General features: G+C 41.3%; 1 protein-coding gene across 8 annotated transcripts in view; it reads left to right on the plus strand.

Annotated features, from left to right (window-relative positions):
- Positions 1-25735, plus strand: part of ZNF462 (zinc finger protein 462) — a 101824-nt gene that overhangs the window by 30983 nt on the left and 45106 nt on the right. For 5 of the 8 annotated variants that reach the window (XM_077817941.1, XM_077817943.1, XM_077817942.1 and 2 more), the window contains 4 exons: positions 15149-15400; positions 16244-21720; positions 22776-22940; positions 24583-24854. In XM_077817941.1, the coding sequence (XP_077674067.1) occupies positions 15181-15400; positions 16244-21720; positions 22776-22940; positions 24583-24854 (6134 nt within the window). In that variant the 5' untranslated portion in view covers positions 15149-15180. Of the gene's footprint in view, positions 1-14845; positions 14951-15148; positions 15401-16243; positions 21721-22775; positions 22941-24582; positions 24855-25735 lie in introns of those variants that run through there. The other 3 variants (XM_077817944.1, XM_077817945.1, XM_077817940.1) reach the window with 3 other exon arrangements.

Consider the following 25735-nt stretch of genomic DNA (forward strand, 5'->3'; position numbering starts at 1 on the left):
TTTTTGGATAGGGCCTGTAGGCTACTGTAGTACAAATAATTAGCAGCAGGGTAGGGGAATATTTGTAGTTGTGCAGACATTATTTGATATATTTTACCTTCTCTTTCCATTCTTGTTGTATCCTCAACAGGGTAGGATTTTTGTGGTTATGTTAACTATTCCAAAATATTTCAGCCTGTGAGCTAGTTGTGAACTGTTAACATGGACTTCAATGACTTGTTCGTGGTGTATGACTGGTCCCAGAGTATTGTTTCTGCTCCTTGGTTGGAAGCTTTATAAATGAGATTTCAACATGTCCACGTGAACACTTCCGGCATAAACCACTGAGTCAGTGAATTCACATGAATATGAAACTTTCACTTTCCACATTCTTGCAGACAAACACAACCCCCCACATGTGTATGAATGCTTTCAGGAAATGAATGAAAGGGGATGCAAATACGTCTCAGCATATTTGTGGTTTTTATTCAAACAAATATTCACCAATAACTTCTGGAGTATTAGCCCAGGTCTAGAATGGACTCTAAATATTTTAGAGTTTAACTTTTGATTATGCTTTACCTTTGGTATAGTGTTAAGGGCTGGGGTGGCATGTAAACAAGAGGTCCCACAAAACAGATTGGTATTTACATTTGGGTCTCATATAGTTCACATAACCATCTTTGCATTGAAAGACCAGTGAATTGGCAGGCCTGAATAGAAAGTGGTGTTACTGAACATTGTGTCTGACTGGCAGTGCAATCAGTTAAGATCTTATTTGAAATGGATGCCCTTGATAATAACACAGAGAGGTCTATTGTCATTTCCTATATGGGATCATCCATTTCTCCATTTCCCCTTGTACTTGTAAGCATGCACCCAGAGCCTTAGCTGCTGTAAATAAATAATCATTGCTCCAGCAGAGCGAGGCTGACTTCAACCAATTGAAGCTGTGGCCCATGTGGTTTTTTAATTCTTTATTCCTCAGTTCTTAACATGATTTTTTTAGAAATGCAACCCTATCTTAAATCCTGAGAGAGCCTATGCATAATGCATATTTTACAGCACAATGTCACAACAATATGTGCATTGCAAACCATTGCCATCTCCTCATCTGTGTCCAGTTGAGGTGGAGGGCTCCAGTGCTGTGAAGTGCTCTTCACTCTACCAAGTGAAGCTCTCAGGAAAGTGGTGAGGAGGAAAGTTCGGGGATTTGTTTTCCCGTGGGTGCAACATTGTTTTATTTTCCAACTAGTTGCACAACCATCAATAAAACCAATCTAAGTCATGCCCTTTTTATGTTGGAATACACTAGCGTAATTTCTGCAGCACATCCTGTTTACCGTTGTGGAACATTCTCTCTTGTTTAACTGCCTAACCCAGGGATTCTCTTCTTTGTTTTCAGAGCATCTCTCTTGAAGGTTTCAGGTACCCTGAATGGTACCGCGATGTATTATGTACTGTATGTATCTCACTGGGTTTGAAACTTCTGTTGGGTGTCCTAGAGGGTCATGGGCATTTTGTTTGGTTTTGTTAAATAAAGAATTGCAAGTGCCATCTTTGCCATCTGACTACTCTGATCACTGTGTAAGACTTTCCTCATCCTTTTGTACCTATCTATTCTGCATCTGGTATGCCCTGAAGACCGAAAACCTGAAGACTGAAGAACAGACGAGAAGAGTGTGCCAAGATAAACTACCCAAGACTGCTGCAGGGATTGTAGGTTGTATGAGACCATGCTGAGTGGGAAGGACAGAATGAGAGGAGTGGCCATCTTGGTAATACTAAATGGGTGTTACACATGCACATTCTGCAGAGATTTCATCTTATTTGTGTCTTGGTGAAGGAGCTTGCTAATATTTTTGGCAGCTAAGAGTGTTTTCTTTCCTCTTCCATTGTTGAAGAATGTTACAGCAACCCCAGGCAGCTAATAGTGCTGTGGAAACTACAGCAGTTGTTTCACATGGAGAATTAATATTACAGCAGCTGAAAACGAGACGATAACCAGCACCTTGTGACTAGGGTCATGGACCAAGGGTGAGTGTTCATGGGCCACTGGTGGTCTGCAGAATGACAGCTGGGAAGGTCTGTTCTATGGTGATCTATTTGATATTTGCATTTTTAAACTTACGATGGTGTAAAGAGTCAGACTTTCAGGCCAAAGCCTAAGAAAATGCTGCTTCTATTCTCTTGGCACTTTGCTTTGTGGCTCTTCTCAGACTTATCTTCATCATTTTTAATAATTACATCTGAAAATAAAATGCAAATGCAAATCTAGCGCTGTCCCCCACTGCGCCCTGTAGAGTAGGGGACGGCAGCTCTTTTCTTGGATTGATCTGAATGTCTTGGGACACAGACCTTCCAGGCATTTTTTTTTCTTTTGGATAGGTTCCCATTGTTGATTAAGCACATTCATGAGAGCTTTCCAAAGAATCCTCTGAGACCCATCAATGCATTTTCTTTTGTTAGGGGAGGAAAAGTGAAAATCTGTTCCTGTGTTCACCTTGCCTTAAAGAAAGCATTCTCATAGGACAGATCTTTTTTTTTTCTTTTTTCCTTAAAAAATAAACATATAAATTAAAATTGAGGTTATCTGTATAATCTGAAGATTAACTGGATCTCCTAAAATGAAGACAACTGAAATACCTACAGAGCATCTCTCAGGTGGGCAGTCCTATAGATTTTCTTTCTTTCTTTCTTTCTTTCTTTCTTTCTTTCTTTCTTTCTTTTTTTCTTTCTTTCTTTCTTTCTCCCTCCACCACCCATAGAGAAGACAGGCCTATCTATTTAAGGGTTTTGAATAAGACATGTGGGCCAAGTCTGAAACTGATGATGGTCCAAGGTGGCTAATAGAATTAATGAGCCATTTGTAAATTATTAACAGCTGTTTGTCTAATTCACTAGTAATGTAGAAAGATCAGCTGTGGGTGAAAAACGTAAGAACAAGGAATCCAGAGTACTGTTACGTTATTGGGATCTGTTTCTTTCAGTTGTGATAAAATAATCCTGAGATCAAGAAGGGTCAGTGCAAGTGAGGTAAATAAAATGTATATCTAGGTATAGATATATATTTAATTTTATCTTTTTACTAATCTGCATATTTATTGTTAATGGAGTATGGTTTGAGTATCTGACCACTAGCTTCATAATGTTTTACCACCTATCCAGCATCCTGTTCAAACAAACAAAATTTAACCCACTATGTTCTCAAAGTAGGAAAAAATTTAAGATGATAGGGGGTCAGCTTTAATCTTGAAATTGTTTCTATGTGCTTAATTTTAGGTCCAAAAATCTAATATTCTAATTCATTTACAGTCTCCCTATTTTTCCTGCTTTTGTATCTTATGGGTTGGTATTCCTACTGTACTTCTGTAGTGTCTACAAACTTGTAGTGATTCTGTCTTTGTAAGGATGCAGTCAGTAATCATCTCTGATTACCTCCCTTAGCTATGGGCCTCATTTACAAAGAAAGTCTTAGTTATTTTTTCCTTTTTATGGATATTTCTTTGAAGAAAGAAAAAGAAATTGGATCTCACTGACTGACCCTCAAAGAGCCTGTTTAAGGCAGAAAGGAATAAATTGGGACAGAACTCCTCCATTAGAGCTCTGGCATCTTACCTTTTTTGATATAACTCAGTTTAAAAATAACAGGTTTCAGAGTAGCAGCTGTGTTAGTCTGTATTCGCAAAAAGAAAAGGAGTCTCCAAGGTGCCACAAGTACTCCTTTTCTTTCAGTTTAAAAATGTTTCTCTTTTTAACTTGATTGTGTTTGGAGTAGTTAAGGGAGAAGGACAGGTAACCTCTATTGGAGTGTAGTGATTTGACAGATGAGAAGTGAGTTTGATGGAGATTTGTTCCGGATTTGTTCTGGAAACTGTTCTGAACAATCACCTATGTAATGGAGTGCACACCTCTTTTGCTGAAGACACCCTTTTTATGGGGCAGGGCAAGGCAATGCTGCTTTTACTTACTTCAGTGTAACAGTTTCCAATGCCTCTCTAGTCAAAAGACTTGCTGGCTGGAGATGTTCCATTAACCTTAGTCGATAGCTAGTATTGTGAGCTATTACTGGCAATGCTGTAATTTTTATTTTTTTTATTTTTTATTTTTATTTTTTTAAAGTACAGGAGTTTTGTTTTGTTTTGTCTAGACGACATATGGTGCCTGTGTGTTATACCAATTATAAAAGTTGAACCAAAATGTACTGCTCTTTTAAAAACACTTTACGTGTAGTCATCCTATACCAGCTTACAGAAACTGGTGCTGATTCACTCCTTTCAGCGAGTGGAGGCAGAAGGAAAAAACTGATCTGAATGAACCAGCAAGATTCTCATGGAATATGAGGGTCTGATGTCATCAGAGCTTAATTTTTCCCATCTCCAAGAGGTGAAAGCACCCCTTTCATTCTAATGCAGATTTCCTTCTCTTGAAGAGTTGAAGCTTCTAGTAGGCAGAGACTAGGGACCACAAAGAGATCCTGAAGATGCTGTCTTTAGAGTTGGTGGAATGTTCCAACTATAATTGGCATCCACCTCATGGCACCGAGGTCATGAGATGGACCTGTTGCTTTTCACAAAGCCTTTCCTCAAGAGGCAGAGCTTTCTTTTGGACACCATCCTGTTCATGATAGTTCAATCTAGTCAATGGCATTGGTGGTCAGTAGAGTCAAGAGTGAGACTTGATGGCTGTTGGTAACCTCCATCCCCAAAGAGACAAAGGAACGGCTCCCGGCTAGATGCAGCAAAGTGTAACCCAGTGTTAAGCACTGGTCCAGGTAAGTGCTAATGGCAATTTGTCAAATACTCCATCTTTTGAAGTGCACTGGGAAGTAAACTGGCTGAACTGTTTTCTCTTATCCTGCCTGAGGCTATGACTAGGCAAAGATCCTTGCTGGTATTTTGCCAGAACTCAGTGGGCAAATGATATTGCATCCTGGGTTTCATTATAAACTGGTCAGCAGTATGTTGCATCGACCTGAGGAAACTTGTTGGCCAGTTGGCGGAAGATTGCACTGTTTGTCCAAGGCACGTGGCATTTCAGGAGACATTAGGATACGAGGAAATAAGCTTTAAATAAATAAGCATTAAAGTAGCAGTGAGAGGAATGCTTCGTAAGATTGTGGTAAAGAGTAGAGAAATCACTGTTTTTACCTGAGGACTTGAAGCCTAATCAAAATAGTCATCTTTAGAGACTTTCTTTTCCGTAGGGAAACTTCAGCCACTGACAGTACTCCTAGGCCTTATACATATGACATGGGCTCTGAATCTCAGTGAGATAACACTACACAGCATATAGGCTGCCCCTTACTTGGCTTTGTCAACCAGGTTCCAATTTAATTGGACTTATTGATGCCTTGGAACATGGCTGGTGGTTGGCAATGCTTTGGTTTTATCATTTGCAATTTGGAAAGTTACAGTGTTAAAACCTTACTAGTAACTACCCTTTCTCATCCTCCTTGGAAGGCTTCTAGACATGTCAACTCTTTTGAACTAGGAGTAATAAGATGATAAATCTTTACAGGCATCTAGAGCTTTCAGAATGCTGATTAAGAAAACCACACCCTTCACTCTAGAGGCCTCATTTACTTGAGCTCATGGGGAAGACATTTAGTTCACTTCATGCTCATGAAGAAAAGAGTCCGTAGATGCTCTCCATGGAACTGATCCATGTGTAGTTCTGGGTTTCAGCCCATGCTTTGAACTTCATCCAGCTAGAAGCCTAGTACTCGTACCCAAGTGGACATTGCATAGCACTTGTTAGAAACAACCCCAGGAATTTATTTAGGTGTTCCGGCCACAGTATTACTTTGGGTCTCTTCCCTCACCTCCCACCCCCCTGTTTAGAAATCCTCTGGTAGCACGGATGCAATATAGCACTGGGTCTAGGTCTCAAGGTGGCAGATGGAACACTTCTCCAGCAGAACTCCTGTTTGTCTAGTCTTTGAGAGGCATATCTTTTCATTATTCTGTGTTTCTCCTTGTTGAGGATTTTTGTAAGCATCAGGACCAGATCCGATCTCTGCTTTTTGGCTGGCTGACCTTGGGGAAATGGAACCTCCTGTTTTATGGCCATCACCAAGTTTCAGATCCCTGGGCCCATAAAATAATGTAGTATTTCAGGGATCTTTATTTATTTCACAAATACATGAGCTGGGCCTAGCTGTGTCATCAGTTTGAAGTGAAAAGAGTACATACGGCATGTGGCCTGTGTAAATCGAGCTTCTTGGATACTAAAATCAGACTTTCCTAATGCACACACATAGCTTATCAATCATGCACCCTAAGCAGTCAGACCTTTATAACTGTGACTGGGACAAATGGTCAGATGGCTGGGTTAGGAAGTATCTGTGTCTGTCTATTGTAGGAATTACTAGGAGCAGCAGAGTAACTGGGGACGAGTGTAGCTTTCTGCTGTATGATGTTTCTGCCCTTCCTGACTCTTTGGACTGTTTTTCAGAGAGCATTATCCTGCCAGTTATATCCAGTTCACCACAGAGGGAACCCTGATTATATAACCTGGTAGTCCTGACTTGGGTTCACTTGTTGACTTTCTTGGCAAGACAGCCAACTTTAATAAGGTTCTGCCGTGCTGAAGAGTCTGGTAACACATTGTGTAATGAGCTGCTAGAGAAAATTATTTGCAGGGCACAACAAGTAGTTTTATTGGTTCTACAAAACCCGGCTTTATGCTGTTGTGTTCCTGAGCACTATCTCCAGGCACCTTATGTATTAACTATATATATACACAGAGTGTGTGCTCTTGTAACAGTTTGCATGGTGCATAAATTGGCATTTATGGTAACCTTCCAACTTGCTATTAATAAAAAAGATCTTTCACTTGTTTTCTACAATGTGAGAAGTACACTCAGGTGGCTGGTGCAAAAAGCCAAGTCGGTTTAGTTGTTTGACTCTGGTATCAGAGTGTTCACAGGAGGGCCAAGACAATGTCTGTTTCTGACAAGTTGAGAAGTCAGTGGGTGCCACTGAGGCAGTCAGAACAACGAGGAGTCCTTGTGGCACCTTGGAGACTAACAAATATACAAGGACTCCTCATTGTTTTTGCTGATACAGACTAACACGGCTACCACTCTGAAACCTGAGGCAGTCAGTTCTCCTTGAGCACTGAGCACGTGAATAGGACAACTGGCCTCATTTGCCGTCTAGATTTTCTCCATTGTCCTGTTCCTGTCATGGCCCGTTCCTCTTGGGCTCTTACAAAATGTTTTAGCTTAATGTTTCCTTTGGAAGATGGTTTTGTCTAATAGCATCTTCCTCTGAAAGGCACTTACTAGAATCTCAAACCTGGCTTAATAGAATTATTTCCCGGGAGGGTTTTCTCCAGGAAGAGGATTCAGTACTTTTATTTATTCACCTGCTGGGAAGAGGAAGCAAACCCGCCTGTCTGGGCTTGTATAGGAGAACTAAAGGAACCTGCAAGGAAATTACCGTTTCCCCTTCTGGGTAAAGCAGTTGTTCGATCTTCTTGCAATATATGCTCAAGGAAGTATTCTACATATTGATTCTAGGGAATTTCCTTTTACCTAGAGAGACAGTCTTCCCCCCCCCCCCCACACTCCCCCCAGCTACAGTTATCCAATAACACAGGTAAGGATAGGGTGACTAGATAGAAAGTGTAAAAAATCGGGATGGGGGTGGGGAGTAATAGGTGTCTATATAAGAAAAAGCCCGAAATATCGGGACTGTCCCTATAAAATCGGGACATCTGGTCACCCTACGTAAGGAACTACCTAAATTTTTAGGGAAGAAAAAGTGCATTATATCCACATCTTTGTGGAGGATCAAATTCTTATCATTCACCTCTCCAGACGTAGGTGCCGGAACTGGGGATGTAGGGGTGGCACCACACCCCCTGGCTTCAAGTGGTTCCCATTGTATACAGGATTTACAGTTTGGTTCAATGGCTCTCAACACCCCTACTATGTACATTGTCCCAGCACCCCTGTCTCCAGATCCTTTTTGGTATTGTAAGGTTAACTATCTTCCACATGGCATTCTTCTGAGGGTCTTCTTTTATCCTTTGAATTACATGGCAGCGATGACTGAGATTGCAACTTTTTGGGGGTCAAACAGGCCTGAGCATCTAATTTTGGGAGACTCGTAAACAATCTTTCTGTGTCTGATTTTGTTATGCGGAAGTCCGGTTGCCCAAGGCCTGAGTTTTCACTTGGTTTCTGGCAACTGGACTTCAATAGATGAAGGCTGAGAGACGTGTCCAGAACCAAACTTTGTAGCTTTTAATAAACTGCCTTAATTTTTTTTTAATTAAGATGTGGCAGCATATCTGCAATCTGCCTTCAATTTTACAATTTTGAAATATCTTCCAGGAATTCAGACAGCAACTTAAGCTGTTTCACTTCTCATTCATATGTTTGGAATTCTGAGGCAAAAAATCAGTTGAATTATTATCATGAAAACTGCCTGTATTAGGGCAGTTCGAACTAATAAAACCATCTGGTGTTCTCATGGAATTCAAGTAACCTATGTCTAAACATACCCCCACCCACCCACACTCCCCCCTGGTTTCTTTCCAAGTAACACTTCGGTTCAGAATTATTTTAGATCATTTTGGGCTTTGTTTTCAATGCCAAATTAAAGCATGTTGACCACGGGACAACTAAGAGATGTTAGCTGTCCCACTGTAAAACCCAGGTGGTGACAAAGCACTGTTTGTTTTGACTGCAAGGTAGCTAGGCAAAGTGACCTTGCCTGGGTACCTTGCAGTAGAAATGACAGTGGATTGTCTCCACTGGGGTTTTAAACTGGGATAGTTAACAAATGTCAGGTACCCTGCTGTAGCTGAAATCCATCCGTTTTGCAGTGAAGACAGCCTTGGAGAACAGGTTGAGCCCGTAGCACTTTATCTGTTGCTCTGACCTGTTTGCAGTAGTGGTTTCTGTATGTGTGAGTGTCAAGGTCTCAAGAAGAAAACACCCAGAGCTTTTCTGAGAATTGAAGTTTTTGCTCACTGAAAGGTCTAAGTACTTTATGTCCTAACTCCCAAAGCTGCTGTTGTGAAGTTTTCCTCTGTCTCATAAAAATACAGCTCTCACGTAGGATTTTTTTTCCTTTTAAGGATAGAAGGTTTTGCAAGCTGTTTAGTAGCTTGAAAATTCTCTTACTTGTATTGCACTGACCTACTGTTATAAATGATTTGCATGTGACACGGACTCACACATTGTAAAGGGCCAAATTGAGCATGGGTATAAGTGGATGCAACTCCACTGACATGAAAGAAGATGCAACTCAATTGACCAGAATAGAATTTAGTTGTGTGTCTCTATGTGTGTGTGTGTTTATGCTCACATGCATTTCTTGCTCCTTGTGGAGCTTCATAGTGCCTGTTTTTTATAACAATGTGGTCAACCAGAATTTCAGCATATACTAGGTAGACTTCATTTTGTGAAACCTGGCTTGAAGCTCATGCCACATTCAAAATATTGTCTAAAATGTATATCCAAACACTAGCAGAGGTGTTTAGGTCTTTTATTGCTGCTATTCAAATTGTGGTTTTATTATTTATTATTCGTGGAGTATAGAACATCTCTGATCACAATAGTTTATTTTCCTGAAACCTTTGTTTTGTGACACATTTGTATCTTTCTGAATTTCTTGATTATTCATGCTGTCTTATATGTTATGTCTTTTCAATATGGGTAAATTGAGATCACATAGGAAGCTGGATAAGCGCTTAATGGCCAAAATGTGGTGAAGCTGCATGTATGACCATCATACACAGTCAACTTGAATGGTGTTTGACTGATGGATGCAGATTTGTTTTATATATTTTATTTTCAAAAAGTAATGCAGAAGACTTAACCATTGGGTTAACATACAGGGAGTTTGACTTTATAGTCTATACCCATGTTCTGAAGGCAGAATTTAGCTTTAGAGTCTACTGTACCCAAACTGAATCTCTGAATTAACTAAGGAAGTGGGCTACTGCAACCTATGTAATAACATCAAAACCTACAAAAATGAAAAAGATAAGGGAAGAAAATAGATTTTATTTTTCATTCCTAATACAAAATGGAAGAAAAAAAATACCAACAAAGGTCTTGAGAGGATTGAGTTTGCTGCTAAGGAAACCACTTTAGGTTGTCCTTTTGAAAGAAACCACTGACTCAAGTGAGATTGCATCGATATAACTGAGGGCACACATTTGGTCTTTCATGTCCTCATTCTTTCTATTCTGTGAAGAATATAAATGACAAGACACACCCTTTTTATAGCACCCTTCAGGCTTACATTTCTCAAACATGTCAGCTTTTCCATTGCTAGAAAGTCCCATAGTTTTATTCAATGGTGTCTTGAATGGTTAAATGTAGATAGTGTTTAAAAAAAATCAACTTAAGAAAATAAGATCAGAAGCCACACATGCCTGGGCTAAATAAAGCATTTCACAAGTAATCTAATCTGTAGTAGGAGAAGGTTCTGCAGCTGTGAAATACTGGCATCTTTTAAAATCTAGATTTCTGTATCAGGAAAAAACGCATACCCTATGGTGTTACTCATGAGATTTAAGGTTCTATTTCTTGAAGATTTTGTAATGTCTATAATTAGGTGCTGGTGAATCACATTGCTGTAGTGTTTCATAGTTTATTTCTGGGAGGTTAAGCTCCAGCAGACAAAAAAAAAAAAAAAGAAGACCAATGCTGAGGCCTCCTGCACTTTGTTAGAGGAGAAGTTTGCTCAAACGCACAAATTCAATCTCTACTAAAACCCTTTGTTCATGCTGATCTGTTTTGGCCAAGTAAAATGAGTCTCCAAGGGAATTTTGTCAAGTTGTAGCAGGTTTAGCAGCAGTGCATCTGTAATAAACTATACAACCCTAGGGTGGCTCTGTATTAACTTCACCTTGGCAATAAATAAAATTTAAAGTGAACAAAATGAAAACTGTATTTGCCTTCTGTTTCCTAGGTCTAAAGAAGCTTCTGATCTTCCAAATGTTGGAAAACTCAGAAAATTGGAGTACTCATTTTTAAAGGCGGTGATACTAAAATTGAGCTGGATGTTCAGTGTGTGCTCAGCATGAGCTTTTCAGTTGTGGTTGTTCACGTACGTATTCTTAACTTGTAGACGCACTGTTGAAACAGAACAGATGGGTAGTCAACCCTAGAAGCTCAGTTTTGAGGTCACAGTACTTTAGGCTTCACAATTAATTTTGTATTTTGAAGCACCAAAACCACATACTTTAAAAAAAAAAAAAAGTAAGTCCCTCAGAACTATTTGTACTGAAGTTCAGTTGTTGCCAAGCTCTAGGAGAAGAAAGGTAGAGAGAACAGGAGACTTCAGCCTGAAGCTTTAAAACTACAAAAACTTGGAAATCTGTTTGCTCAAGTTTCTTTCCAGTTGGAAAATCAGAGACTCTTTTTTCATGGGAAACAGCCATATAATTTAAGAAAAGGTTGCACTCTATGTAGACCAAACAAATGTAGACAAACTTAGACATTTTAATTTTAATTTTTCCCTAGCTGCATGAGGAGAGTAGCCTGGCATTAGTATGGGTATTTTAGAAGCTATGATATCTGTAGTTAGCATGGTCACAAGGCATGGGTTGGAATATTGTAGAGGTCTTGCTTGATGTATGGATTCCTTGAATGGTTTGTTATTTTGGGGCTTTTTGTTTTTGGTTTGTTTAAAACTTTGCTTTAGTAGTTCAGAAGCTTCTTATTCTGCTTTTTATTTTGCTGATTTGGTAACAAAAATAAATAACTAAATCTTGCTGTCACACTATCTGGAAATAAAACAGATTGTGTGTTGACTAAAAAATCGGAATGTAGAAGACAGTGTTGGTATGTGTACCTATGGAAAATGTTGCCTTTCCTGCCTCATGATGGACAATTGTGCAAATCTTGCTTTATCTCCTTTATTTGGTGCATGTCTCAAAGGAGTATCAACATCTGCACTGAAAATGTGCTCTTTTTTGCTTGCAGATAGATGGGTCTCTCTCAGTTCCATATCCTTTGTTGATAAGGAAAAAAATAAAGATGCATCACATTTCAGTTTCTTTGGATAGTTTAGCCCAAACTATAAGTTTCTGATTTTTTCCTTCATACAGCGCTTGAATTTTAAAGAGAAATGTGTAAATAGTAAGGCAAACTGCTTCACAAAATACGATTCATTGTTATTTCGGTACATGCCTTGGTGAAAACATCAAATTGAAGGCCATTCAACTGTACCTGAGGCTGTTTGTTCGTTTCATCTGCTGTGAGATTAACCTCTTCCCTGACTCAGTGCTGCTTTTGTGGGAGAGGCCCTAGTGACATTAAAGCTAGAACCCATTAGAAAGGGTCTTTTGTCATTTTTTTAAAAATCCGTAGCTTTTACTGATCTCATAACCCTTTAATTTGCTTTGTAGCAGAACAAGGAGACGGTGGTTCAAGTTCATCTGGACGACAACTAGCATCCTTGAGAATAACTTCAGAAAGTGCCACAATATTAAAGAACTGTAACTTTATATAAAATAGATGCTCTAACTATGCACTGCTGAAGCCGTTGCGTTTATCTTGTTCAGAACCTCAGTTTTTCTTCATTCTGGTTTTTGTTTTGTAAACCGGTCTAAATGTTCCCAAAAGACACACAGTAGCAAGCCTTTTGTTATGTTCTTTCTAAAGTGACTGAAGTTTTAAGGAAAGAGATTTTTGTTTTTCCTCTCTTCCACACAATGGAGCTTTCAGAGAACCTCTTTTAAAAGGAATAGCTCCAGCCTTTGTGTTGAAGGGTGTGTCTGTTGGCAAAGTTTGCTGAAGCAGGCAGGCTGGCTGGTGATTAACAAAGGTCATTAGACTTTGGAATCTGGCAAGCAGAGTCATATGGTATGTCTTCTGTGCATAGAAGGACGACTCTCAAGAGGCTGAGACTTCTGGAGGGTTCCTTCCCCCCATACCCCTCCCCCTGTTTAAGAGGGCTGCTTCAGTCTGTAGGACAGTTTGGACAAGTGTCTTGCTTCAGTAATACTGTTGTGCTGGAACTAATCAACACATTTATCATTCATGGGGTAAAAGAACTTCAGAGATCTTTGCAAATGATCAGTGAGGGAGAAAAGGTGCTGGTTTTGACAGTGCATGGGAACAGCAGATTCTCTGTTGAAAAAGGTAAATCATAAGAAGAAGGCAAGTAGTGTTCTTATGAGGATGCTTTTTCTAGCATCACTCTAGCAAAAAAAAAAAAATCGTGTGTGCTTGAGATGAAGCTCAGATAAGTGAGGCCATGTTGTGCACAAGCTAGAAGCTATGAGCCTCTGAGTGCATGAGTTGTCTGAGCTAAAATGGCTGCTCCTAAAGCTCAGAGGACTAGGGCAGCTTAGTGAGTCTTAAAGCTTCAGTGACGCAGGAGCTCATATCTCTTGAAAGTGTGATAAACACATTCAGCAGAGCTGTGGCTTGTTTGGCTGAGATGAAAGGACTAAGCTTTGGGGGATGGGCAGTGAAAACTGGATGATCTGCTTTTCTGTGAAGTGCTCTAAATGCAGGAGTCGTCTGCTCCATGGAAAAAAATTGTTTTCAGGTCTAATGGACTGTGCTAAAGGAGACGTGGGGTGGGGCTTCACTCACTGCTGTAATTTGATCCAGAGCAGAGATAGCAACCTCTTCCACACAATTTGGTCTGGTACTTGCAGGAAAAAACTTGAGTATCTTGATTATTGTGTCTTTGCTAGCTGAAAAGAAGCTGGTGCAGTGTTCATTTTCTTTATGGGGTACTAAGGAGAAAGGGGACAAAATGCAGTGTGCACAGTAGTGTAGGTAAACATCTGGAGTGTCTGTGTGCCCAGTCTGTGCAGCATTTGACTTGACAGAAGTTTATTTTAGCAGGCTATCAGGAGGAACGTTCTTGTATGTAAAATCCTAATGCAATGCCCTCTTTTATTGCATTGACATAATATTATTGGACTTTGATCTTGCTGTAGAAGTAATTTTATATTCTACAATAAATGAATGGAATTTTCATCATAAAATATTTTGGCTGCCGTTCCCTCGATCAGATCTCTGGAAGTCCTAGGTTAATCTAGCCCAGTGGAGCATGTGGGAAACTTAAAGAAGTAATTCATTCATTAAGATAATAAGTTGCTACTGTGCCCAAGAAACATATGAGGTAGGAGGACCTCTGCCTTTGACTTTTTTCCCTGTGTTTATATATTCTTTCTTCTACAGCAATCCATAAATTTTGAGCACAGAGACAAATTCTCCCCCAGAATTATGTCTCACTGGATTAACTGGTCATGTACTGAAGTACATTGACTTTACCAAGATCAATTTGTTATACCGTATATCAAATTAGGGTTTGTGGAGGAATCTAGGAAGTCATGAAACTTTGGAGCGGGGTCTTTTTTATTCATATTTCTATTGTGCTGTTGCAATGTTTTTATTAAATGACAGCAGAAATCCCTTCCTCTCCCGTCCACCACCCCATCAAAATCCTGATCCCAGAGACAGGGTATAACTCTGGGCATAATTATGGGAATTCCAACCAAGAATGTAGCTCTCTTCTGTGTTTGGTGGAATTGTTAAGGTGCAACAATCTATCAAAAGTCAGTGTATCCAGATCTCTCACTGCCATATTGTCTCTTTTTTCCATTAAGGTCAAAACTGACTAGATGTTTTAAACTAATTGAAAATGCAAGTTTCCAGGGGAGGCTTTTTAGTCTTTGGCAATGAAGTAGTCAGTAGTTGTCTAATCTAGAGGAAGGTTAGTGCTGGTTGAAAAGAGGCAGAAATCCTATTTTCTAATAGTAAAGGTCAGTGCATGAATGGCTGGGAGTAATGAAGCTGCTCAAATCACATGTGCTTCCCTCATCTTTATTTGAGACAGACTGTCAGTGTAACAATAAGCCCAGGCAGAAAGAACCTGAGTAAGGGAAAAGCCAAGAAGGCAAGGTCTACTGAATCAACATCCATTTGTCAGAAGGCTTGAATATTTGTAGAGCCCAGCTCAGCAACTCGTGAGCCATTTAGGTAGGATTTTCTGTTAATTTGAATTTCCTTGATGCCTTTCAACATATTGAGCAAAAGTTGAGTTCTTACTTCTGTAATGTTAGCATTTCTGGAGGTTACTAAACCTTATTGCTGACCAGCTTGGTTTTATATATTAGTCAGGGTTCACTGAATGATGTTTCTGTAACAAGTGCTTCTCCCCCATTCCTTTTCTTTCAGAATTTCCTGATGTGAAAGTATTATCGAGGACCATGGAGGTGCTGCAGTGCGATGGCTGTGATTTTCGAGCTCCATCCTATGAAGACCTTAAAGCTCACATTCAGGATGTTCACACTGCTTTTTTGCAGCCAACAGATGTTTCTGAGGAAAGTCCTAGCCAGCCAAGGTCTGGCTCCATGAATGCTAGCAACCAGACAGAGGTCGAATTTTCTTCTGTAAAAGATGAATTTACAATTGCAGATGAAATTGCAGGTAAACGTAAACCTCTCTTTTTTTTGCTGCCTGTCTTGGCATATTTTAATTTGTAATTTTCATTAATTTTATTATAATGAGAGCAAAGTGAGTATTGTCTGGTTACTGCCTTATCAGTTCTGATTACTGCTTTGTATGTAACCACTGAAATGGGTTGGGGATTTATCTGTTTTTTATCATCAAGAATTTTAGAAGTTATGTATTTATTTATTTATTTATTTATTTGGGGTGAACGTCTGAAACTAATGTCAGGTTTCAGAGTAGCAGCCGTGTTAGTCTGTATTCACAAAAAGAAAAGGAGGACTTGTGGCACCTTAGAGACTAACAAATTTATTTGAGCATAAGCTTTTGTGAGCTACAGCTCACTTCATCAGATGCACTCAGTGGAAAATACAGTGGGGAGATTTATATACATAGAGAACATGAAACAATGGGTGTTACCATACACACTGTAATGAGAGTGATCACTTAAGGTGAGCTATTAACAGCAGGAGAGAAAAAAAAAACCTTTTGTAGTGATAATCAAGGTGGGCCATTTCCAGCAGTTGACAAGAACGTCTGAGGAACGGAGGGGGGCAGAATAAACAAGGGGAAAACTAATGTGTTTATTTAAAGAAACTTTGTTTTAGAAGTAATACATAGACCACGTTACGTCCTATATGTCAGAGTTCTGCAGCAGGTACAGAAGAGAATCGTAAATGAGATAGTCCAGTGTATTGCATGCACTGGAATACTGATGGACCCAATGGGATGTGATTTTTGTTGAATATTGTATTATATCATTGAGTGGTAGGTGGAGAAGAAATTATATGTATTTATTCCTTGTGGGTTTTTTTCTTTTAGGGCAAAATGCAGCTCAGATGGGGACTGGAAGTTATTATAGCCATAGCCAGAGTTTTTATAGCCAGCACATGGCCCCAAATCCTAAACCAACAAACAAGTTTTTCCAGTGCAAATTCTGTGTGCGTTACTTCAGATCCAAAAACCTTCTCATAGAACATACCCGAAAAGTGCATGGCACACAAGCTGGAGGGAGCTCGGTGGGACCGCCTGCTGCTGGATCCTTAAATTACAACATCATGATGCATGAGGGGTTTGGCAAAGTTTTCTCTTGCCAGTTCTGTACCTACAAATCGCCAAGGCGTGCAAGGATTATTAAGCACCAGAAAATGTATCACAAAAATAATCTAAAGGAGAGTTCAACTCCCCCTACTGCCACAGCTGCCATATCTGAATCTGCATCCGCATCCGTGCCGGTGCAGGAATCCTGCAAGGAGCTGCCTGCTGAAGTAGTAGAGCGTAGCATCTTGGAATCCATGGTCAAGCCTTTAACAAAGTCTAGGGGCAACTTTTGCTGCGAATGGTGTAGCTATCAGACCCCTCGAAGGGAACGCTGGTGTGACCACATGATGAAGAAGCATCGCAGCATGGTAAAAATACTGTCAAGCCTGAGACAGCAACAGGATGGAACCAGTTTGCCTGATGTGCAGAACAAAAGTGCACCAAACTCTGCCCCAAACTCCAACTATATCTCTATGAATGCTACAGGACGTGAGATGCCGAATGCCAACGTCTCAAACTTCAGGGGCTCCATGAGTAACTCCCTTATCAGACCCAATTCTTCTACATCTTCAAAGTTTTCTTCTGTGTCTTATCCTCAAATGAAGCCTAAGTCACCTCATAACTCTGGTATGGTTAATTTGTCTGACAGATCCCGCTATGGAATAGCTGACATGACAAATTCTTCTGCTGACCTGGAAACTAATAGTATGCTAAATGACTCTAGCTCTGATGAAGAGCTAAATGAAATAGACAGTGAGAATGGCTTGAACTCCATGGATCACCAGACCTCAGGAATGTCTGCAGAGCAGCTGATGGGATCTGATGGTAACAAATTATTGGAAACAAAGGGGATCCCCTTTAGAAGATACATGAACAGGTTCCAGTGCCCTTTTTGCCCTTTCCTCACTATGCACCGCCGAAGCATCTCCCGCCATATTGAGAACATCCACCTCTCTGGGAAGACGGCTGTATACAAGTGCGATGAATGTCCTTTCACTTGTAAGAGTTCATTAAAACTTGGAGCTCATAAACAATGTCATACAGGTACAACATCAGATTGGGATGCTGTGAATTCCCAGAGTGAAAGCATAGCCTCCTCTCTGAATGAAAGCACAGTGTCTTATGAAAGTGGAAATATAAATGGCAGGAAGTCAGGCGGAATGATGGAATCTGTGCAGCAGCAACAGCAGCAGTCCCCTCAACCCCACTCTCAGCACCCCTATAAATGCACGCTGTGCAACTACTCCACAACTACTTTGAAAGGTCTCCGAGTTCATCAGCAACACAAGCATTCTTTTTGTGATAACTTGCCAAAATACGAGGGACCGTCATCCAATGCTCCACAAGAGAGTGAGGTGGATGCCCATGCTGCCTCCAGCACTGTGAAGAAAAGCCAGACCTCAATTCTTGGGTTATCATCTAAAAATAACTTTGTAGCTAAGACCTCTCGAAAACTGACAAATGACTTTCCCCTAGATCTATCGCCTGTGAAGAAGCGAACTAGAATTGATGAAATAGCGAGCAACCTACAGAGCAAAATTAACCAAAACAAGCAACAAGAAGATGCAGTGATTAACGTAGAGGATGACGAAGAGGAGGAAGAAGACAATGAAGTGGAGATAGAAGTAGAATTGGACAAGGAAGAAGAACAAACAGAGCCATTGATGGAGGTGTCTAGTTCCTATGCACCCCAGCAAATGTGGGGAAGAGATACTAATGATTCTCAGAAGGAGACTAATTTCAGGAACATGCCGCATGATTATAATTCCACCAATGGGGCAGAAATTGAGCTAACTTTATCTGAAGATGAGGAAGATTATTATTGCTCTTCTGTCAACATGAAGGATCATCAAGGGCCTAATGCATCTCTTCTGGGCAGCCAGTCGAGTATGTATGGATCTGATCAAAACAGTGAAAACGCAGAGTTTAATGATTCCGGACGGCTTTATTATTGCAAACACTGTGACTTTAGCAACAAATCTGCGAGGAGTGTTAGCACCCACTACCAACGGATGCATCCTTACATTAAGTTCAGCTTTAGGTATATATTGGACCCTAACGATCACAGTGCTGTGTACAGATGCCTTGAATGTTACATTGACTACACCAACTTTGAAGACCTGCAGCAGCATTACGGTGAGCATCATCCTGAAGCTATGAATGTACTCAACTTTGATCATTCTGATCTGATCTACCGCTGCCGCTTTTGCTCTTACACTAGCCCGAATGTTAGAAGCTTGATGCCGCACTACCAAAGAATGCACCCAACTGTTAAAATTAACAATGCAATGATATTTTCAAGCTATGTAGTCGAGCAGCAAGAAGGGTTAAATGCAGAGTCGCAAACACTGAGAGAGATCTTGAATTCTGCTCCCAAGACCATGGCAACTTCCACCCCAGTGGCCCGCGGGGCTGGAGTTCCTGCTACATTTAACAAAAATGCTTCAAAGAGTTTTAGTCCAGAATGTGAAAATCAGAAAGAGCCTTCAGTTAATAGCGTTGTGGTGTATGACTGTGATGTGTGTTCGTTTGCAAGCCCTAACATGCATTCTGTTCTGGTGCATTATCAGAAAAAACACCCTGAAGAAAAGGCTTCATATTTCAGGATTCAGAAGACCATGCGGGTGGTGTCTGTCGACAGGGGTTCTGCCCTAGCTCAACTGTCCTTTGAGCTGGGAACTCCCATCTCCCCAAAACTGGCCAACATGGCTTCACAGCCACCACCTCCCCCCCCACCACCACCGGACCTCACCACTGAACTCTACTACTGCAAGCACTGTTCATATAGCAACCGCTCGGTGGTGGGAGTGCTCGTCCACTATCAGAAAAGGCATCCAGAAATAAAGGTCACTGCGAAATACATTAGGCAGACGCCCCCCACAGCAGCAATGATGAGGGGTGGTGAAATGCCACCTGGCGTTCAGAGGCCACCAGCGTCTATGCAGCTGAACAGGGGCAGCTCTGAGAGCTCTGTGGCTCCCCTTGAGAATGAAATGTTCTTCTGTCAGCATTGTGACTATGGAAATCGGACCGTTAAAGGCGTGCTCATTCATTATCAAAAGAAGCATCGTGACTTCAAAGCCAATGCAGATGTGATCAGACAGCACACAGCCACGATTAGAAGCCTTTGCGATCGTGGCCAGAAAAAATTGTCCAGCAGCATGCCTGCGCCCACTTCCAGTGCAGAGCGGGACAAGGCTAAACTAAGAGCTCTCAAATGCCGGCAGTGTTCCTACACGTCGCCTTATTTTTACGCACTGAGGAAGCATATTAAGAAAGACCATCCAAGCCTGAAGGCCACAGTTACATCCATTTTACGATGGGCATTTTTGGATGGCTTAATAGAAGCTGGTTATCACTGTGAATGGTGTATTTATTCACATACAGAGCCTAGCGGTTTGCTCGTGCATTACCAAAGGAGACATCCTGAGCATTATGTTGACTATACATACATGGCCACTAAACTCTGGGCAGGTCCTGATCCTTCCCCTCCAGCCCTAGTGATGCCATCAGAGGCAAAAACCTATAAATGCAGAGACTGTATTTTTGAAGCATCTTCCATTTGGGATATTACTAATCACTATCAGGCTTTTCATCCTTGGGCCATGAATGGGGATGAATCTGTGTTGCTGGATATCATCAAGGAGAAAGATGCTGCTGAGAAAGCTGGCACTCAGTCCGATGAAGTTGGGACTAGGGTTAATTCTGAAGACCAGATAACCACATCACAGATGGAACAGGATGTGGATTGTACAGAAGACTCCAGCCTCCCCCAAGAAAAAAATGTCCAGCTGGCCTCTGCAAACCCTGCGATATCCTCCACGCCGTATCAGTGCACAGTATGCCAGTCTGAATACAATAACTTGCACGGCCTCCTGACACATTATGGCAAAAAACATCCTGGCATGAAAGTTAAAGCTGCAGATTTTGCACAGGACATAGACATTAACCCAGGAGCCGTGTACAAGTGCAGGCATTGCCCTTACATTAATACGCGCATCCACGGTGTCCTTACACACTACCAGAAACGGCATCCGTCAATAAAGGTCACCGCTGAGGATTTTGTGCATGACGTGGAGCAGTCTAATGACATGTCCCAGAATGATGTGGAAGAAACAAGTAGGATTTTCAAGCAAGGGTATGGTGCTTACAGATGCAAATTATGCCCTTATACCCATGGCACTTTGGAAAAGCTTAAAATTCACTATGAAAAATACCACAACCAACCTGAATTTGATGTGTTTGCGCAGTCACCACCAAAGGCGTCTGCGGCCATGGAGCCGGAGAGTACCCCTGAAATAAAGGCTTCTCCGGAAATTGCTGCTGAGGACATCGGAGAAGTCGCCGTGCCAGCTTCTCATTTCTCCAGCTCTCATCTCGTGTCTCACACAGTATTCCGGTGCCAGCTGTGCAAATATTTCTGCTCCACCCGGAAGGGGATAGCCAGGCACTACCGCATCAAACACAATAATGTCCGGGCGCAGCCGGAAGGCAAAAACAACCTCTTCAAGTGTGCTTTGTGTTCCTACACAAACCCCATCCGCAAAGGGCTTGCAGCACACTACCAGAAACGGCACGACATTGACGCTTATTACACTCATTGCCTGGCAGCCTCCAGGACGGTAAGTGACAAGCCCAGTAAAGTGATCATTCCGTCTCCTCCCAAAGACACCTCTCCTCAACTGAGTGAGGAGCTGAGGAGGGCAGTGGAAAAGAAGAAGTGCTCGCTTTGTTCCTTCCAGTCCTTTAGCAAAAAAGGCATCGTGTCCCACTACATGAAGCGTCACCCTGGTGTTTTCCCTAAGAAGCAGCATGCGAGCAAGCTAGGGGGCTACTTTACAGCTGTGTATGCTGACGAGCATGAAAAGCAGATCCTAGGTGAGGAGAGAAATGATTTTGAAAAGTCTGAGGTGGAGAATGAGGCTCAGGAAATCGAGTGGCTTCCTTTCAGGTGTATAAAATGTTTCAAACTGTCCTTCAGCACAGCCGAGCTGCTGTGTATGCATTACACTGACCACCACAGCAAGGATTTGAAGAGAGACTTTACCATACTGGGATGTGGCACCCGCTCTCAGAGCTCTGCCTACCAGTGCAAGCACTGTGATAGTAAACTGCATAGCATGGCAGAACTGACCTCACATTTGAACAGTCACAATGAGGAATTCCAGAAGCGTGCCAAACGTCAAGAGAGGAGGAAACAGCTTTTGAGCAAGCAGAAATATGCAGATGGTGCTTTTGCAGATTTCAAACAAGAGAGGGTAAGAGAGTGTGTGTGTGTGTTCTCTCAACAGCCCCAGTCCCTCCCCGCTTCTTATTAGTGTCCCCATGCATGTGCTCTTTGGCAGCCAAACGGCTACAAGCAAGCAAGTGACTTAGTGTGCCAATGAGTTCTATAAATCAATTAAATGCTCTAGCTTGATTACATCTGCCCCCCCCCCGCCCCCTTCTGTATCCCTTTCTAGAGCTTCCTAGGGGATTGCTGTTTCCTCCTCTCCTCTTATGAGTAGCTTCCTTATCTGGCACTTAATTATGTGACTTTCTATTACAAGGCCACTGGCCTGTCTCTTTCCCAATCCCCCTGGTCATGATTCCTTGTAATAACACAGATTTCCTTCTCAGGAATAGCCTACTCAATAAGACATGGTGTCAGCAGAATGGGGGTAATATATCTGACATGGGGCCTCATCCAAAGCCTATTAATATCAATGAGTATCTTTCTAGTGACTTCAGGCTTTGGATCAGGCCCCATATGAACTTTGGACCAAATTTTGTTCTGTTTCACTGGTGTAAATCTGGAGTAACTATTTACCATTGCGAAGGAGTGACTCATAGTTTATATCAGAGTCACCCAATTACATGGCATAATTGGGCCATGTAATTAAAAATTAATAAAATTGTCACTAGGCAGAAATTCAGAGTTCATACTACGGAAATGTTTTACCTGTATATTTTAAAGGCATTAACGAGGGCTAATTGAAAACTTGAGAGGAGATTTTGCAAACCAGCCTAAGGGATTTAAACACATTATCCATCTATGTTAATGGATGTGTGTGTAAGTCATTTAGACGGCTTTGCAAAATCTGTACCTTTGTCCTTAAAGTGCCAAGAGAGTGGGCCTTTTTCTTTTCTATTTGAACAAACAAAAATGGCTTGCCTAATTGTTTTGGTTTTAAAATCCATGCTGTCTCAGAGTACGTTTGTAATCTCTCTCTTTTTTTTTTTTTTTTTTTTTTTTTTTTTTTTTTTTTTGGTTAAGTTAGTTCTGGAAGCAAATTTCAGTGTCTTTGTTGATTATACTGATGTGTTCCAACAGACATTCGGTCACTTGGAAGATGTATCAAAATTTAAGGAGAGGAAAGTTGTTGGATACAAATGTAAATTTTGCGTGGAAGTTCATCCCACCCTTCGAGCCATCTGTAATCACCTTCGCAAGCATGTTCAGTATGGGAATGTCTCGTCTGTGACAGCTACCGTAAAGGTGAGAATTATAAGAACTGGCTATGTGTTTGTTTGAGATTAAAGCCTGATCAAAAAACTCACGGAAGCCGATGGGCAGACTCTCCTATTAAGTTCAATTTGGATTAGGTACTGATTTACTAAATCCATCATCCAAATCTAATGGACAGTTTTCTGTGTTGTCTCTGGATTATTTTAATGCTAGATTTTTTCAGACGTTAGTTACAACTTTCTTCTACCTTTGATTCAGGACATGAAGACTATTTTTTGCCACTGAGTGTATCCCATTTCTCTTGCATAAAGGAATTTGTCTTGTCCATGGTAGAAAGCGTAGGCCTCTGAGCAGGAAGCTCTTGTCCAGCTGTTCTGGGCTACTTTTCTACTGTCTTTGCCTCTGAAGGCAAAATTTTCAGAAGAGGAAGCCTGAAGTGTGCATGCATAAATGTACATGAAATTGTGTGTTACATGCTTGCATGCGTAGTTACAATGACACAAGCAAACCGGGTGTTTGTACTGCAAACAGCCATTCAGATGGCTAATTAGTCATTTACCGGAGCCATTGGCCCAAGTAAAGAGGCCAATTGTAAATGCACTTTAGTTTTCATGTGCAAATGGACTTTTGCTTCTAGGAAATCAGGTGTGCAGGGGAGGACTGGGGTTTCCTACCTAACAGCAGGTTCTTCAGGATATCAACTGGGGCCTGTGCATGCAATCGTGCCGCAGGAGCTGTGAACACATTCCTTTTGCTGCAGTGAGAATGCAGAGTGGGTTGAGTAGCAGAGCTGACCCCACAATCCCATGTTTCTAACCCCTACTGCATACTGCGATAGGGCAACTAAATCCAGAAGGGTCTGAGCTGCTCTACCTAAGAGGGCTTTTATTATTTTGTTGTCCTTTCACTGCCCTCCCCTTTTGCTTACGTGATGCTACAAAAGAGATTGTTCCTTTTCTCCTGCCCAGCTATCCTTTTCAAGCGTAGCTTACAGGACCGTTGCCATCTTTTTGAGCAAAAGGAAATTACTTAAGTAGTTGAGCAAGAAAGCTGAAAACCAAGGTCAAATGAATGTGGTGCCACACTCTCTACCAATTTTAAGCTGCTGATCACAACAAAATATGTGCCATGGTGAATAATATTAAGGGAGGGGAACAAGAAACAAGGAACTGTCTCTGAAGAGGAGTAATGTTTTCATAGAGTGCCTGTTGTTTCTCATGAATTTAGTGCTGGTGGAAAGTGTCTGCTCAACAGCCCTGGAAAGGGGAGGTCTGGGTTAGCCCAGAGGCAAGGACAAGGCAAGTTTCCTCCATACCACCTTCCTATGTGTCTCTAACCTGTTTTGTGGGGTCCACTTCCAGGAGTTAGACGGTAGTTAGTTCAGTTTCTACTCCAATTCCATGGCTTTTATGATGACATTGACAATATTACTTAGGGCCAGTTGTGAGATTTAGTCTTTTTTTAGAATAGATTTGAAACTGGGGGACCGTTTCCTGAAGGAAGCCATTGATGATATGGGAACGGTGCAGGGATATCTTTAGAACATGGATGTAGTCGGATTCCAGGAGACATTCTGAAAAGGGAAGCTTAGATGGGAAAGTTAACACATGGGGAAGACCCAAGGCAGAAGGGAGAGAGAATTGATGGCTTTGGGGGGGTATGTGTTTTTTAGCAGGAAGCGGAAGATTCTTCAAACACAACTTTGGAGGGTTTTGAGGGAGCAAAAGACCATGGCATGGTGGAATTTACAGAAGCTGAATCTGGAGCATCCTTGGAAGATGAAACCAGGCCTGGGGGATACCACTGCAGCCAGTGTGACCGGGTTTTGATGTCTATGCAGGGTCTGCGATCTCATGAGAGAAGTCATTTGGCTCTGGCCATGTTTACCCGTGAAGACAAGTACAGCTGCCAGTATTGCTCCTTTGTCTCTGCTTTCAGGCACAAGTAAGTTTTTGCAATAGAAGTACAGACCAGTGATACTGTTTTCATATGTGCTGACATTAATGGGGGCACTGTACACTTGAAAACTGGACACCTTTACTGTTTAACTGCTCCCCTGCCCCTTTTTTCTAGTTTTCAGGTATTCACATTCTTCTGAGTCCCCTTACCAATGTCTCTGATTCTTTCCATATTTTTTTTTTTTAAATATTCATTCTCCTTTTTTCTGTGGGGGAAGAACACACAAACAAAAGGGGCAAACTTTCTACACAGAGGAAACAATGAAACTGACCTTCTACGCAGTGCTGTCAAATTAATAAAATAAACAGGAAAGAAAAGAGGGAGATACTCATAAATAAGGAACCTGGGTGTTACCTATAGCAACAGTTTTCAGATAGCAGTGTGATTTTTTGTTGGTGGAGTTTTGTTGGGTTGATTTAGAGAGATGTAGTCTCTTTAATGCTGAGCAGTTCTCAAGAGCTGAACTTAAAAAAACTTGATTTTTTTTATTGTGTTATGTAAATTGTTCTATGAAAACATTATCCACAAGAGTATAGGGCTCTTCTCTGAATGAGTTCCACAACATATTCCATTTTCTGATGCAACAGATTAAGTATTAGCAGAAATAAACAAACTTCTCACAAAGTGTGTGCTAAAGGTTTTCTTAGATTAGGGAGAGAGGTAGCTGCTTAATTGGCATTTTAAACTTTTTGAAGGCCTGCCACAAAGAAATGTACTCCGTAGGATTCGCCCACACCAAACCCCCATTGACAGGCTTGAGAACACATGCATGCTTCATCTATCCTCCAAGGAGACTCCTACTCATCCAACGAAGGAGGGAAGAGCCATGCTCTGTTCTGTCTGAAACATTTGTGGCATCATCCACA

Source organism: Eretmochelys imbricata, chromosome 5 (assembly GCF_965152235.1).
Source record: "Eretmochelys imbricata isolate rEreImb1 chromosome 5, rEreImb1.hap1, whole genome shotgun sequence".
NCBI classification, from domain to species: domain Eukaryota; kingdom Metazoa; phylum Chordata; order Testudines; family Cheloniidae; genus Eretmochelys; species Eretmochelys imbricata.